Source organism: Euprymna scolopes, chromosome 4 (assembly GCF_053919585.1).
Source record: "Euprymna scolopes isolate OS-2025 chromosome 4, ASM5391958v1, whole genome shotgun sequence".
In the NCBI taxonomy this organism is placed as follows: domain Eukaryota; kingdom Metazoa; phylum Mollusca; class Cephalopoda; order Sepiida; family Sepiolidae; genus Euprymna; species Euprymna scolopes.
In genome coordinates, this window is record NC_136485.1 from 15,397,016 (window position 1) to 15,414,226 (window position 17,211).

At 33.4% G+C, this 17,211-nt stretch overlaps 1 protein-coding gene across 1 annotated transcript in view; it reads left to right on the top strand.

Moving 5' to 3' along the window:
• LOC145266779 (neurochondrin-like) overlaps positions 1-16,391 on the top strand; it is a 106,448-nt gene extending 90,057 nt beyond the window's left edge. Inside the window, exons 16-18 of the mRNA XM_080122650.1 lie at positions 1,141-1,242; positions 8,142-8,259; positions 15,857-16,391. Coding sequence (XP_079978776.1) covers positions 1,141-1,242; positions 8,142-8,259; positions 15,857-15,899 — 263 coding nt within the window. The 3' untranslated portion in view covers positions 15,900-16,391. The remainder of the gene's footprint in view (positions 1-1,140; positions 1,243-8,141; positions 8,260-15,856) is intronic.
• Positions 16,392-17,211: the final 820 nt, after the last annotated feature.

Consider the following 17,211-nt stretch of genomic DNA (forward strand, 5'->3'; position numbering starts at 1 on the left):
CTTTTTGTTGACATAAGATTTTCAATTTTTGTTGACATAAGAAGATTTTCAATTTTTGTTGACATAAGAAGATTTTCACTTTTTGTTGACATAATAAGATTTTCAATTTTTGTTGACATAATAAGATTTTCAATTTTTGTTGACATAATAAGATTTTCAATTTTTGTTGACATAATAAGATTTTCAATTTTTGTTGACATAATAAGATTTTCAATTTTTGTTGACATAATAAGATTTTCACTTTTTGTTGACATAATAAGATTTTCACTTTTTGTTGACATAAGAAGATTTTCACTTTTTGTTGACATAAGAAGATTTTCAATTTTTGTTGACATAATAAGATTTTCAATTTTTGTTGACATAATAAGATTTTCAATTTTTGTTGACATAATAAGATTTTCAATTTTTGTTGACATAATAAGATTTTCAATTTTTGTTGACATAAGAAGATTTTCAATTTTTGTTGACATAAGAAGATTTTCAATTTTTGTTGACATAAGATTTTCAATTTTCTCCTTTGACTGTTTTTGAATTTTTGAGATGACAGTCGATAATTTGGATCATTCGGATTACTGTTACATTGGCCAAAACATTCTGTGAATAATATTCAAGATTAGAACTGTAGTTCAAATCGTCCAAATCATTTAACTGTGAATTTATTAATATCTCTAACCTTGAGTGTTTTTAGCCTTGATAAATGCCGATTCATTAGTTAAAAAAAGATAATGTTACTTTGATACAAATTTATAGTTTACAATTTTCAAAACATTTTGAAACGATGCTTGAAATGATGTCTGAAATGATGTCTTATATGATTATATGACACACCAGTTCTCATTAAATCACCAAAGTTAAATGACATTGAGTCTGATCAGTACTAAAATAGATGACCATTTGGTAACACCAGGTGTCTTGAAGTATAGAGAGAGATAGGCACTGTCAGACTATTATTGCTCAAGATATGCTACATGGAATAATTCAGTGCCTTCGCGACCTTGAAGAGACTCCTCCATCATGATGTCTTAAATATACCCATCTCAATTACTTCAGCTTTTCTAAATGAATGCGATTCTCAATTCGACGACTTCTAAAGATGTTAATTTCTTCATCAGATTTTCTCAAGTGTTTGTCTTCTTTCAGTATTAACAGCTTGTGTAAATGTTCACCCAAAGATGATCGTTAGCCAGTTGTTGAGAAGTGCTTGGCTCACACGGATACTCCACTTATTAAAACATGTACAAAGTAAGTAACGCTTTTCTCTACACAAAACATGTTAAAAGCATGAATTTATGACAAGTTATTTGAATTATTCTCATTTTATGTTTTATTCTCATGTATTTTCCAATGTTTGTCAAATGCATCTTTTGCAATACTAAACTTTTAACTCTTTTTTATCAAATTAAATATTTAATTTAATATTGATCTGTAGATGTCTATTATGTATTCAGCAATATTATAGGCCCTGTCGGTGGGGCATTAGAATACGCCGACTGCCCCCCCCCCCCCCTGCAGAGGGTAAAAGTCCCTCAATGGAGGTCCTGGATATGACCTTAAACTATATCCAGTGGTAAGGCCCCAGCTTGTGGGCTTTGGGGAGTGTGGAGCCATCCTTTAATTACCATTGCTCCCAGGCCAACTCTGACTCGGAGTGGTAGTACCTGTTAGGGTCCCAACTATGGGTTAAATAGAAACCGACGTGAAAACAACAAATATATTCTATTAAAAAATTTTTCTTCAAAATCTTTGGATTCGGCATTAAATAACCCAAAAAGGGTTGATATGCCGTAAAACAAAAACAACCAACCAAATCAGCAATATTATAACTAATTATATAATACTAGCGGGACCTGTGGAAATTCCACAGTGGACTCTTTCATATGTAATATATTGATGTTGGCATTCTGTGGATGTTCAGCTCTGATATTACTGTAGCTCTTTTATTAAAACTTCAGAAGTATTTATCTAAGCTAGCAGGGATGCTTGGCATAGCCCAGTCGTAAAATATCCTTAAATTTGATATTTTAATTTATGCAGATTTCGGATATATTATTATAGAGTCAATTTTCTATTGATTCTTATATATTATAAAGTTATGATTTCAAAAATAAAAAAACATATCCATATGACTTAAGTGTGGTAGTTTGAATTGAAACCAAAACTTATGAAGAAAAAAAAAAAAAAAAAAATATATATATATATATATATATATATATATATATACATATATATATATGTTGTTTTGAAAAAAGAAAAACCGAATGAATTTATAAAATAGTCAACGTTTTGTCCCTATTGCAGAAGACATCTTCAGGATATTAAAAGGAAAAATGCAAAAAAAGAAAACGATCATAGACCATACGAAAATGAGAAGGAAATAGTGTTAGAATCCTATCCATATCGGGGAGGAAACTATGTGTGTGTATGGGAAGATTGGGTTGTTCAATGTCTATATATATACACTTTTAAAAATACGTTAAATAAATATGTACACTTTTTTTTTCACTCTAAACTTATTCATTTTGTTGAATTATTTAAGGATTAAGGAAAAACGGTTAACCAGGATCTGTTTTTATATTTTGTTCTTTGATTATTATTTTCCCTATACTAGGGGCTAAATGGTAGAAGCCCTTTCTTTGCGTCATAGTATTAGTGTTTAATATTAGTGCTGACTCTAAAAGTCTTCTTTTAGCTCTATCTATTATGTATTTAATAATTTTCGCATGATCTAAAGTAAATGAATGATCGTGTTCTGTACAATGGCAAAAGAGTGCATTTAGGGCGTTACCATTCCTTATATCTCTTCTGTGTGCCTAAAGTCTTAGTTTCAATTTACGCTGTGTCTCACCTATGTATGCTTTTTGACAATTGTTACATGGGATGGAATATATACCGGTGTCGGATGTGAGGGTTTTTGAAGAGTGCTTGGTAGTTTTTAATGTCTGTTTTATTGTTGTGGAAGTTGTTTGTATCAAGTGAAAACCAAGTCTATTAAGAGTGTCGTAGATTTTTGTATTTTTAGTGTGGGTGGGAATGAAAAGATGTCTGTTTAATAGTGAGGTATTTGTTTTATTTTTCTGTCAGTTTATATTATAGTGTATTTTCGTAGCATTTTTCTTTGCGTAAGAAATGAAATAGGACGGATACTGTAGTTTTTTTAAAACATTCGTAATGTATTGAATTTCATCATTAAGATATTGGGGGCTGCATATTCTAAAGGCATGCAAGAAAAAACCAATAATCATGCCAGTCTTTATTTTATCATTGTCGTGCGAGTAGTAGTGAATATAATCGTTTTTGTGTTATATATATATATATATATATATATATATATGAGCTTTATCTATTCGGCATTGCCAAGGAATCTTTTTGCTTAATTTCGTATAAGAAATTATATTTTTGGAAATATAATTTAATAAAAGAATATATGTGGTTATACAGTTGATTTTGTAATAAACTTTATAGGATGTTTTAAAAAATATTGAAATTTAAATCCCATAAATGCAAAATTTAAAATATAGTTATTCATGCATAATTGTTCTGTTATCTATGATTCATCAGTGTGGCTAAGCATAATGTAATTGAAACCCAGATGGCAGTCATAGCCAACCTTGATGTCCAATCTTATACGAACTGAATCACTTAATCTGCTAATATAAGTGGAAGAAATCCATCTGGCAAATATCTTATGCAATTAGTTATGAATGATACTTTCTACAGATTCTGTACTGATTTTGATCTTTTCGGTTATTTGGCAATAATTATGTTCAATACTCAGAAAGCTTTATTTCATACCTGACTTAATTTAAACACCTGTAAATTAGAAATTGTGATTATTTCAGAGTTGTTATTCGCCATGCAACACGTAGAGATAGAAATAACTGCACATGCAAAATTTCAGCTCAATCAGACAACTGAACGCCCCTCGTATGATTGAATAGAATTAATGTGTGATTAAATAGAATTAAATTTGACAGTAAAATATAATAAAATAAAAGAGCAGAAAATTAAAAAAAACTTTAAGAAAAAATTTAAGACTTCTCTCCTCAAAAATAGATGATTTTGATTTTCACTACAAAATCTGTTTATGACAGATGTGTATTTAAGTAAAATTTAAAAATAAATAAATCTACAATTTATATAAAAAATTAAACAAATATTTTGAAAAAAAAAAAAAAAAAGATGAAAGCAAAACCAAACATGAACTTTATTTTTTGCATAAAGTCTTATGAGTCTTATCTCTTACTCTGGATTGGTTGTAGTCAGATGCCATTGTTTTCATTAAAAACGTTTTTTTTTTAATTAGACAATCCTTATATAATTGGTGTGAGGTTTTTATTCTTTACTTCTTTTTGGTTATCTCCCTTTTTATCTTTGAAACAAAAAGCAAAAATTTTGCACAAAACATTTACATTATTCACACAAAGCTTGAAAAGTGGGTTCATACAAACCTTTCTCATATGAGAAAGGTTTGTATGAACCCACTTTTCAAGCTTTGTGCGAATAATGTAAATGTGTGTATATATATATATATATATATATATATATATATATATATATATATATATATATATAATGTGTATAGTCTAAAGAAGCTTTGAATAAAAAAATTGCAAAAATAAAGAATGCAGTTTAAATTCCCGGAAGGAAAAAAAATATTTTAACTTTAATCTATCGCAGACTTAGAACCTACATAATCCGACTTCTAAAATGTTTGACAAAAGAATTCATTTATATAAGGATGAAGAAAAAAAAAAAAAAAGCCTTCACTAAAATTGTTACTTAGATTTGCATAAGCCGATTTCACGAAAGTCTTCAATTTTAAAACAAAATTTAACTACATGAGGATAAAAAGAGAAAACCTTAACTAAAGTTTTGTAAATAGAAAACGGGGATCATCAGCTGCTTACCATTTAGCTGTTTCGGAGATTTAAAAACAGGACAGCTGTTTAATACATTTTTTTTTTTTTTTTTGTTACACGGTGGTCACCACCTATCAAGGCCCGGAAGCCACTCAGGGATAAGGGTTATTGCAAGTACATTACATTAGTGTGGAGATTTAATGAAGTGTTTACTTAAGGGGGCGGTTCATTAGGAATTTGTTTATGTTGGACTTGAAGACATCCAGGTTGTAGTCAGGTGGGAAGCAGGCAGACGGAACAGAGTTCCACATGCGTACAGTTCTAAGAAAGAAGCATTTTTCATGGAATCTCCAGTGGATAATACCACTTCCCCAATAAAAAAAAAATGTAAAATAATACGGTTACGACTAATATATGAAAAAAAAAAAAAAATAGATGAATTGAATAATAAAATAGAAAAAGAAAAACTATTAATAAGTAAGTTTAGGATTACAAGATCCATTCTGCGACATGTTAACTAGCACATAAATGCTATGAGAATAAAAATGCATAAAAGCTGAAGTATTTTAGGTACCAGAAAGGCAAATAGATAAGAGGAAGGAAACTTAGCCATACATACATATATATATATATATATATATATATATATATATATAGTCATCCACCTGCAGTACTGTTTTGCTGTATCACAGCTCATCAGTGTGGCTAGACAAACAACTACCTCAAGCCAGGATAGAAACCCGACCACCCAAATGACAGTCAAAGCCTCTAACCATTACGCTATATGGCTGCTGTGCGGGTAGTGAATTAACAATGTTTTGACATTGTCCAAATGTCGAAGCTCGATTTGTTTACACAAAGAGCGTCGCTTAATATGCCAATGGCAGTTTGTATATCACTTCCCAATATGCTCAACCCAAGATAGGGAACACTATATTTTTTTGTGTTGAAAAAAAATATATAAAGTTATAAAGCCCCTTTAAGAGATTGAAGTTGGCCCTTATTTAGTGAATTGAGAAAAAGTGGTGCATCATTTCAAACTTCCTGTTTGTTGAATAATTTATGGCTGCAGATTATGACAGGCCACTTACATGGTTTCATAAGTACTTGAATTCACTTTCATTTAAATGCTAATTGCTAGTATTGTTTGAACTGCTAGACTTTGGAATTCCCTTCTGCTTCCCTGACTAACATGCAAAAGTTCAAGTGTAATATGAACAGACGTTTCATTGCTCAACTTCTTACATAGTATCCCTGTAGGTTTGGTCCCAAATAGTAGCCCCTTATATCCAAGTGATACTGTCCCTTATTTTGGGTGAACAAAGCAAGGGAGGGTAGAGCGGTAGCCCTAGATATATCTAAGGCTTTTGACAAGGTATGGTATGATGGTCTTAAGAAAATCAGATCATATGGTGTCACTGGAAGAATACATAATGTAATTAAATCCTTCTTAAGTAAGAGAAGAATCCAGATGGTCCTCGACGGTCGTACATCTAAACATGATATAAATGCGGGTGTACCTCAGGGGTTGATTCTTGGACCGTTATTATTCTTGATATTCATAAATGACCTCACTAATAAAATTGTCTCTGAGATGGATATATTTGCTGATGAGACCACGCTCTATAACAGGTACGAGGGGAAAACAAATGAACACATATCTAAGGAAATGGCAGAGACACTAGAGGAAACCTTCGATCTGTAGTGGAATGGGGACATGAATGGTCACATTCAATGCTTCCAAGACTAAACTTGTTTCTTTTATTAATTAGAAAAAAACCTTCTCTACCACCAATAGCAATGGTCAAGAACACATTACCTGAAAATATTTCTTTTAAACACCTCGGCCTAACATTCTCGGAAACATGAGTTGGAACAGATATATTGAGAGCATTGCTAAGGCTGCTGTGAAGAAGGTAGACTCTCTCTACCGTGCTAGAAAGCTACTTGCGCCCGAAAGTATCCTGTATCTCTATAAGGCCACCATTCACCCATGTGTTGAGTACTGTTATATTTCGGCTGATGCATCTGCTGCTTGTCTCTCATTCCTGGACAGTTCAAAAGTGAGTTGCCAACCTGATAGGTCCTGAACTGTCGTCTAAGCTTCAGCCTCTGTCCCATCAACGAAATGTTGCATCCCTGTGCCTGTTCTCCAACTATTTTAATGCTGAATGCTCTCACAAACTACAAGTACTTATATACCCTCTCAACGTAAATACCTCTGACAAACCCGACAAGCAGCTAAATCCCACCCCTACACAGAGATCCTTAGGTGTAAGAAAGCCTTCTACTCCAATAGAAATGCTAGACTTTGGAACTCCCTTCCTGCATTCTGCTTTCCCAACTGTACTGACATGCAGAAGTTCAAGTGTAATGTGAGCAGACGTCTTACTGCTCAACTCCCTTCTTAATATTTCTGCAACTTATGTCCCGAATAGTAGCCCCCTACTTCGAAGTGGCGCTATGGCTTGCTTTGGGTGAAAATTGAAAAAAAAAAAAAAAAGATGGTATAGCCTTTAAGTTTAGATATTTTCTAAAATCTAAATCATGTCATGGGTTTGATCAAAATTGGAATAAGGATTTTAATAAGAAATGATTTCATCGAACAAAGGAAATCGGAAGCAAACTTTGAATAAAAAAAATAAAATCAACTAATAGAATAATTTCAATTAATTTAGTGAGAGTTATTTTATCTTAAGACGATTATTTTGTAGTATCTACATATTACATGATTGCCAGATCTTTTAAAAATAAATGGTAGCAAAATATTCTTCTCTATTGCAAATAATAGTTCTTGTGTTGAAAAAATACTTTTTAGGTAAAAACACTATTGCATATTTACATTTTATTAGTAAAAAATTTAAAAAAATTACAAAGTAGAAGATATGCTAGATTTTCAAAAATCGATTACTTTGTCAAAATCATACACTGCAGTTACCTCCCCTTGATTGTAATAACTCTTCAAATTCACAAACGATAAAACTATAAAATTTGATAAATTTAATTTTTACTTGTAATTATTTTTCTACTCAATCAATTATCGTAAATTTTACAAATTTTGATATTACGTTTTTGTACTTAGTAGTGTTCCTACCTAAAACACATTTATTTGAACGCATCCAAATAACATGATAAAACAATAACAAAGAAAAGTGGCTAGTTAGAACCAAAATTTGATTTGTTAGCTTGAATGCTATTTAGGTCTAACTTTTTAAAATCTTGTCAACATATTTGGTATATTAGAAGATGTAATGTTTGTGAATAAAATGTTTGTTATTTCAGTAAGCAGCATAGACAGTGAAATTAGTACAGCTTACTTGGATTTGTTGCATGCGATTGCAAGTGGAGAAGATATGGCGAAGCCGATTCTTATGGAGGGAGAAGCAATCTCGATAGCAAAGTGAGTCACACTTATTATTTTTGTTATTACTTGTGTCCCCCCCCCCCAATGAAAAAAAAAAACTCCGCTAGTGTTTGCACTTTTGTATATAAACTCATAGAATTACATCAGTAATTCAATTTTTCATATATAAATTAGATGCTTTTATAATATTAGTCAAGTGACAATTACATCTGAAGTAAACACTTTGATATACTTATGTATCATGCAAAAATAAATATCCTCCCCAAAATTCGGGGAAATTTATCAAGTAAAAGTTTAATTAAAAATAAAAATCAGTTTTCATGTTTTACCAATCCGCCATTTATTATTACTTGGTTAAATGACATACTGACTTATCTCCCCTTGATTTATGTGATTTCTACTCTTATCAACAAAATATGACAAAATTGAGTTTTTATTATAATTCTATTCGATTATTTATTTTTTTGTGTCGATACATATTTTTGCCTCATATGTAAATACATTAAGAATTTTTCTGTTAATTTATATAGAATTGCGATTTTCACTTGTTGTCTTAGGATTTTCTTTTGTAAGGAGTAAGGAAATATATTTACCCAATAAAATTTGCTGGTCCGTGCAACAGTCAGAATTTATTTCTAAAAAAAAACAATAGATGTAATAATTTGGATTTGCTTGGAATTATTTGACGCTTTGGTCTTTAATAAATAAATATATCTACTTATCTAGCACTATTGGATATTTAATACTATGACTTGGTATTTTAAAAAATTGTTAAAATCATTATTTTGAATAGTAATGAAATTATTACCCTATTGTCCAAAGATATAAAATATATGTATCTCCTATCACCTAATATATAATAAGATGCTAAATGTAGGTGCGTTTAGCTTGTGTAAAGAATTTTTAGTATGATTTTTTTTGAATAACCTCCCTTTAACTGGTCGTCTCAATTTATATGAAAATTGAATTATCTTTGTAGAGATAGGGTTGAATTATCTCCCCTGATGTGAGTGTTTCGCTTGGGTTTACTAGTCACGTCTGCATTTAGTGCTAGTTATTTTTGGAAACTAATGAATAATGAATTTCCCGAAATATGACGTTTTCTTTCTTCTCTCAGAATTGATAAATAATTTAAAGTTGATAACTGTTTAAATTAAATTTTCACCAGAAACAAGGCATCATTTATTAAAATATAATATTTGATAGAATGTTTTATAAATTTGCACTATTTACTTTCTTCGAAGAATAAATCCATTTTTAATATATACTAACAGGGAGACCTGATGTATCCTGAGATTGAATCATGATCAACGAATTTTTCACAATCCTATATTTTTATTCTCATCGAAATCGGTGAAATCGACCATTTTTCAATCAAATCGATTGATTGCCTACTCTAGTTAAGTTATAATCATCTCTCCTGAAAACTAAGATCACACTACTTGGTCAAGATCAAAGTGTAGTATCTGTTCCGGCAGATACTGCAAGCTATGACTAGCTATGACTAGCAAAGACCAGATGTGGGGGCAACCCCACATGCCTGACCTTTAACCAGCTCCCATTTCCCACCTCTCGAGAGCTGGTCCCCTTTTCCCCTTCCCCCTCCCTTCACTCCTCACATTAAAAATCGGCCTTGTGCCTAATTTGCTCGGTGGGGTAGCAAATAAATACCATCTCTCCTGAAAACTAACCAATTGCTCTTCTTCCCAAGCTATAAAATCACGTACATTGCAATTACTCTGGAGAGGAGTTTAGCTTTTGGTTCTAAACTTTAGTAGGCTGACCTTTTTAAAAATTGATACACACTAAACATCTATAGATTTCTATTGCTAAGGCATGCATTAGTGTATATTCTTATCCTATGGCTTAGCGATAAAATAGATACTTATTAGTCATAGTTTTGTATTTAGTTTAAAGTGGTCTATATTAAATAGCAATCTCTATATCTCTTTTTCCTTAGATGGGTGAAAGTAATATAAAAAATAATACAAAAAACTGAGCCGATATTCTTTGTTATGCAAAATACATTTCCGAATTTTAAATACAAATTGAAGTTATCTTTGTTAGAAGAACTTTATTAAAAATATACTTAATATCTACAATTTCTATATGTTCGTATCTACTGTTATATTGTCCATATTTCTATTTATACTTAGTTATACGTACTGAATACGCAATAACTTTTACTTTACTTCCAAATATATCTGTACTGAATTGTACTTCAAATCAAAGATATGTTGCTATTTTACTCTATATTGAATAAATACATTTTATTATCCTTCCTGCTGCCTTAAATATCCAGAGCATCAAATCTTATTTTAATTCCTATTAATTTAATCATACTTTAACAAGTTCTCCTATTCCCAAACTAACATATGAACAATATCTTAACCAATTATTATTTTTTTTTGTTTCTTTCAATAATTATATTCAAAAACCCTTCTCTACCACCAATAGCAATGGCCAAGAACACATTAGCTGAGAGTACTTCCTTTAAACTCCTCAGCCTAATGTTTACAGGGAACATGAACTTGAATAGATACATTGAGAGCATTGCCAAGGCTGCTGCGAAGAAGGTGGATCTCTCTACCATGCTAGAAAACTACTTATGCCTCAAAGTATCCTGTACCGCTATAAGGCTACCATTCGCCTATGTATGGAGTATTGTTGTCACATTTGGGCTGGTGCATCTGCTGCTTGTCTCTCACTCCTAGACAGGGTTCAAAAGAGAGTTGCCAACCTCTTAGGTCCTGTACTGTTATCTAAGCTTCAGCCTCTGCCCCCTGGTGAATGCTCTGACGAACTACAAGCACTCGATGTGACTACCCCCGACAAACCCAACAAGCAGCTAAGTCCACCACTTCACAGTAGAGATCCCTAGGTGTAAGAAAGCCTTTTACTCCAAAAGTTTCTTCCCCAGAATTGCTAGACTTTGGAACTCTCTTCCGGGATTCTGGTTTTTCAACTGTACTGACATGCAGAAGTTCAAGTGTAATGTGAACAAACATCTTGCTACTCCTCTCCCTTCATAATGCCCCTGTAACTTATGTCCCCGATAGTAACCCCCTACTTCAAGTGGCACCGTACCTTGTTTGGGGTGAAAATTGACTCCTCCATCTCAAACCAACCAGTTGCAAATTTAGTTGCTTCCACTGCATGAATTTTTACTTATCCCTTCTTCCAGTAATAATGAAAATGAAAAGCATAGTAATGTCCTTTTTAATTATTTTTTTCAGGAGTGTAATTTTTCAGTAGATATATAACCTATTAACATTAACTACATATGTGGGGTCACAGAAAATCCTAGTTTAGGACCCAGGCGCATGGCAAACCCTCTTGGTACTGATGGACCCGTAGGTCTGAAGTCATCCATCTAGGAGATGGAAAACTCTGAAGCATAACCTAGGGAAAGGAGGCCTCTTGAGTCCTGGAGAATGACCTTCCTTGAGATGGTGACTCAAACAAATTACTGGTTTGCAAACTTAAACTGCTTAAGGAGTAGATAGTCTCTGTCTATCGCCTGGCTTCCATACTCCTTCTTTGCCTATTTGCCAGGTGCAGAGGTGCGATCACAGGGACTCTACAGAAACACCCAGTGGCCGACCTTGTTTTCTTACTAGGGCAATGAACCCCGTTCCCTGCTCCTGCCACATCCCATCCCCTAAAACTGGGCACTTTATGGGTGCTTGAGTGTCATATATGCCAATGCAATTGGATTGGGTTGATTTTCGTCTGGTGTCTACCAGATTGACAGTTTCTGACAGCTGTTTCTGACTTATAGTACAAGCTCCCTAACTCTTTGGTAGCACTTGGAGCGGCTGCTCCATCATCAGTTGTATAATATTGGGATGGTTGTAGTGCCATGTTGCATATGGAAAGAGACCTTGTACCCATCTCCGGTGGGCTTTTCCGAGGCAATCCTTAGATGAGGAGTCAGCTGATGGTCTACTTGTGTTGCATGGTTTTCTGCACAACCACTTTTTCCAGCATCTCTCGCCCGAAAACTGAAACTTTTAAATGAAATAAAATAGCAATTCAATCAAAAGTTACGATTAAACCAGTGAAACTTTTAAATGAAATAAAATAGCAATTCAATCAAAAATTACGATTAAACCAGGCTTAAACTCAAACAAAACCAATTTGCCTCCTCCTTTGAGGCTTGCATTTACAAACTAATTTGGATGATGTTGAATCATTTCTCCTAGCAAGCACCCCAAATATCTTAGCACTAGTGAAACTAACCTACTCTCCTCCATCCCCTCTACTTTAACATGCCTGGTTATCTCCCACTTTGCTGTAAGGACTCAGACATATGCATGGACTTGGAGTCTATATTCGAAATACCCTCCCCTTGACTAGAGAAACAAAACTAGAATCAGATGACCAGGCCTTTATGTGCTTTAGACTGAACCTGCAACATAACATTAGCTACTTGTATTTCCTCTACCACTCTCCCTGAAACCAGGAATGTACTTTAATAAACCAAGTGTCTGACAGCATAGATACAGCACTCCCTCGATACTAGTGTACAAGTACATGTATTTGGTAACATTAATGTCCACCACTGTAATTGGTTTGGATTCTCTACTTAGACGCAGCTGGTAGCACAACACACAGATAGTTACATTTCTGACACGTTTATCAGATCAGAAAGATCAACATGCCTCACTTTTAGATCTATTTCTGATCACAGTTCCCAATGATTGTGTAACGAATGCCCATAGCCCACTCGGGAATGCTGATCATGCTGTGATAATGGTAGATATCACCCTAAATTCTCGACCCAAATTTGAAAAACCATTGCGCAAAACGACAAGGTATTATAAAAAGGCTGACTGGGAAACCATCAGGGCTCATCAGAGATGCTCCATGGGGAAATATCTTTTCTCTTCCCACTGAACAGGGTGCAAATGAGACCACTGAATTGTTCAAAACAGCAATTGAAACACATGTCCCCATGCGGAAATTCTATTGCGAACCTCACTCTCCTCAATGGTTTACTTCTACTTGTGCAGCTGCCATTGCTCAAAGGCAGCACGCATATCACAGATTTAACCGACATCAGTCCAAACAGACAAAAGTTTATTGAAGCTAGAAGCAATTGTAAGAAAGAAATAGTGAAAACTGAGAGAAAATATACTGAAACCATCAGAAAATGCATTGAAGCACGGAAATTAGGAACCCGTGACTTCTGGAAAATCTACAACAGTGTAGTAAATAATAGGCAATAAACAATTCCCCCACTATCCAACAATCATAAGGTTGTTAGCATGGCAACCGAGAAGGCTAACATGCTTGCCAGTTGGTTTGTTTCAAACTCCACTTTGGACCCAACAAACCACTTCTTCCCTTACTTTACAGACTGACATCACACTAGATGATTTGAAAATCATCCCTTCTCAGGTGCATGATATAAAAAGCCTAGACACCTCAAAAGCATGTGGACCCACTCTCATCCCGGCTGTGCTATTAAAAAAATGCTCTGCTGGGGTTTCTCCAGTCTTCTCCAAACTATTAACAAATGCCTTAACGAATCTTGCTTCCCTGACTGCTGAAGAGTTGCTTCTGTGGTACCAGTTTACAAGAATTCTGACGAATTATCACCCCATCAGCCTCCTCCTGCTTTTTGCCAAAATATTTGAGTCCATAATTAGCCAAGTTCTAGTCCCTCACTTCATAGCTGTTAAACTTCTGACTGACCAACAATATGGATTTAGGTAAGCCTGTTCTACAGCAGATATCCTAACTGATCTCTGAACGTATATACCATACACTGGACAAAGCAGGGGAGGGTAGAGCGATAGCTTTTGACCAGGTATGGCATGATGGTCTTAATAAAATCAGATCATACGGTATCACTGGACGAATACTTTACATAATTAAATCCTTCTTAGATAAGAGAAGAATTCAGGTTGTCCTCAACGGTCGTACATATAAACAATGATATAAATGCAGATGTACCTCAGGGTTCTATCCTTGGTCCTTTATTATTCCTAATATGCATAAATGACCTCCCTGATAAAATTGTCTCATAGATGGGTATGTTTGCTGATGACACCACGCTCTATAACAGGCACAAGGGGAAAACAAATGAACATATATCTAAGGAAATGGCAGAAACGCTGTCTTTAAAACTTGCTTCGTACACTCATTGTATCATTCTTATATTGCCGTCCATGCAACACATACATCATCATACTGCTCACACATGGCTGAAAGATGCTTCCTTTGCTCAGCACTTTTAGTAATGGAAGAAATTCTCTGGCATTTTACTTTATAGAAAGAAATTCTGAATGAATTTTGTTTTTGTATTTGGATTCTTTGGACTGCTGTGCTCATCTTGAATATTATTTTCACAACGCTTCAGTCGATGTAACCTCAGACCTTCTTCAGATCTATCTTGTCGAACTTGGGAATCTTTCTGTCAAACTCCGGAATCAGCATAGAATTTTAAATGGAACTCTTAATTTAATTCATGGGAATAGCTTGCTCCTGTTCCGTTAGTCATGACTGGGTGAAAGTCCTAAGTAATTCACAATTGTATTTTGAGTATTGTCTGCATTGACGATTGAACCTTCAATTTCCAGAAGAGTATAACTTTTACAACTGAAGTTTTTCAAGTATTCTAACCACTGTAGAGAATTCTAGTATAAAACTTTTAGGAGCCTTAAACCTATTTTATTAAATATCACTATTATTACTACATGTTATTACTCTCTTTATATATATATATATATATATATATATATATATATATATATATATATATATATATATAATCTATTATTTATAATTAAAAGTTCTTATATCGTGTTTACGACATATGTCACCAAACATATGTGCTGCTTTTTAAGTCGTCTTACTCTCAATCGTTTTTCTCTGTCTATAATTTTTACTTCATCCCATAAGTGTAAATGGTTTCCGTTTTCCTTTCATAATAAAGTCAGCTATACCTGACTTTTCAATCTCTTCACATATAGCTTTTTGATGTTCTTCTGGTCGATATGTTTCACTTTTGTATAGTTTTCCACATTTACATGGGATCTTATGCACACTGTTCTTAGTCATGACTTTTTCGGGGGGGGGGCTTGACTTGCACAAGCTGTTTCTGGAGAGTTGAATTGCTTCTGAATACTGACTGTCCTGATGTCATATGGATTACATATTCTTTAAAGTCTTTTTCTGAAAAGCCATGTTATACAAACTAATGAGTTTTCAGATAGTATCCTTTGGTGTCTGGTCCAGATCTTTTGGAGTTGATGTAATGCTCTCTAGGTAGTTGTTTCGGTAAAAGGTTTCTCTTAAACTGAACACTTCTTGATCTGCGTTGCTGTTACTAAATCTTGCTTTTGTTTGATGTTGTAGACGATGGACGATTCCTTTCTTTACATGATATGGATGGTGGGAGTTATAGTTTAGGTACTGTGCAGTGAAAGTTTTGGCATTCGCTATCCAAATAATATGAATAATCAATCTTTATCGAAACATATCTTATATATTCAAACAATTCTTTAATATTCTCAAGGAATATGTTTCAAATATGTTGCAACTAAATGTGACTGTATTATACATTTAATATAGACGTATTTTGTTGACCAATCATAAATTGATTATTTGTTTTTGATTGTTTCAGGAAATTTGGTTATTCCAAGTTGCAGAAACTATTGGAGCAGTAAGATTGAATGTTAAAGAAACAGAAAAAAAAATGTCAAAATTGGCCGACTAATTTGGTTGTGATTTGATTTTGTCATCCGTTCAAAGAAGTTCACCTCAGCAGCCGATTATTTTGTCTTAGTGAAGACATTTTCTAAAGAAAAATTAAAAAAACCCAAAATACATGAACAACACAAGCGTAATAGAAAAACATCATCCTATTTAAAATAAGGAGAAAGTTATCATTTGTTTTGAAGATTTACCCAAATCGCGTACTGTGATAATTCTCTTCCCCCTGATCATATTCAAACATTTTATTCCAGTTATTTTCATAAAACGTGATCGAAAAAAAGACGATATTCTCCATCATAAATTTGTTTGTCATTAGTCTTCCAGATATGCAATTATTCCATCAAATAATTTCTTTTTCTGTAATATTTTTCAATGTTCTCATTCAATTCATTTATTTTTTCTCATCTTTTTTTAAAAATGTACATAAAATTGATGTCAAGACAGTTGATTGTTTATTTAATCATTTTATTTGTGTGTGGGAGGAGTAGAAGAAGAGATACTTTGTAGTATTGGGAATCCCAGATTAAATACTGTATAGGTAGTTTTAGAAATAGAAAGATATATAAATATATTTTCATTTTCCATCAGCGAGTTAGCAGGGTCAGAAAAGGTTAGGTTTGACAGGCATCAAACTCAAGTCACCCTTGAACGACCTAGATAGAATGCACCAGAAATTAAGGAGTGACATGGGAATTGTGGGTAGACTTCCGGTTGATGACCACATGGGAGCAGTTGGTCTAGGCAGTAGATGAAGCAGACGGGAAATTGGGTCCCTCCTGACAATCAGGGTCCGAGATGATAGGCTTGCCTTGAATAAAAAATTGAAGCTTCTGTCCATCTTGTTGTTCATTAATGAATCTGTCTGTAGTGACAACTTGCCAACGAGATGGCAGACCAGCGACCAGAAGATATCATCCGCTGGCCAAAGAAAGCAGGTTTGTTCACATTACATTGCACATACACGTCTCGGAAATCTTCCACGGCAAGAAACTGTGTAAGGATAAGAACACACACTCATACACACATATAACAGTGAACTGCACATTACATACGTAAGAGCATACACACCCAAACACGTATAATAGGAAGAACAGTGATAAACGAAACGTAAAAGTACTTGTAACAAGAAAACGTAAAAGTAAACGAATTAGTAACAAACGATTAATAACTAATAGAGAGTAATAAATAACTAATAATAAATAACTAATAAATAACTAACTAATAATAGATAACTAATAATAAATAACTAATAATAAATTAATA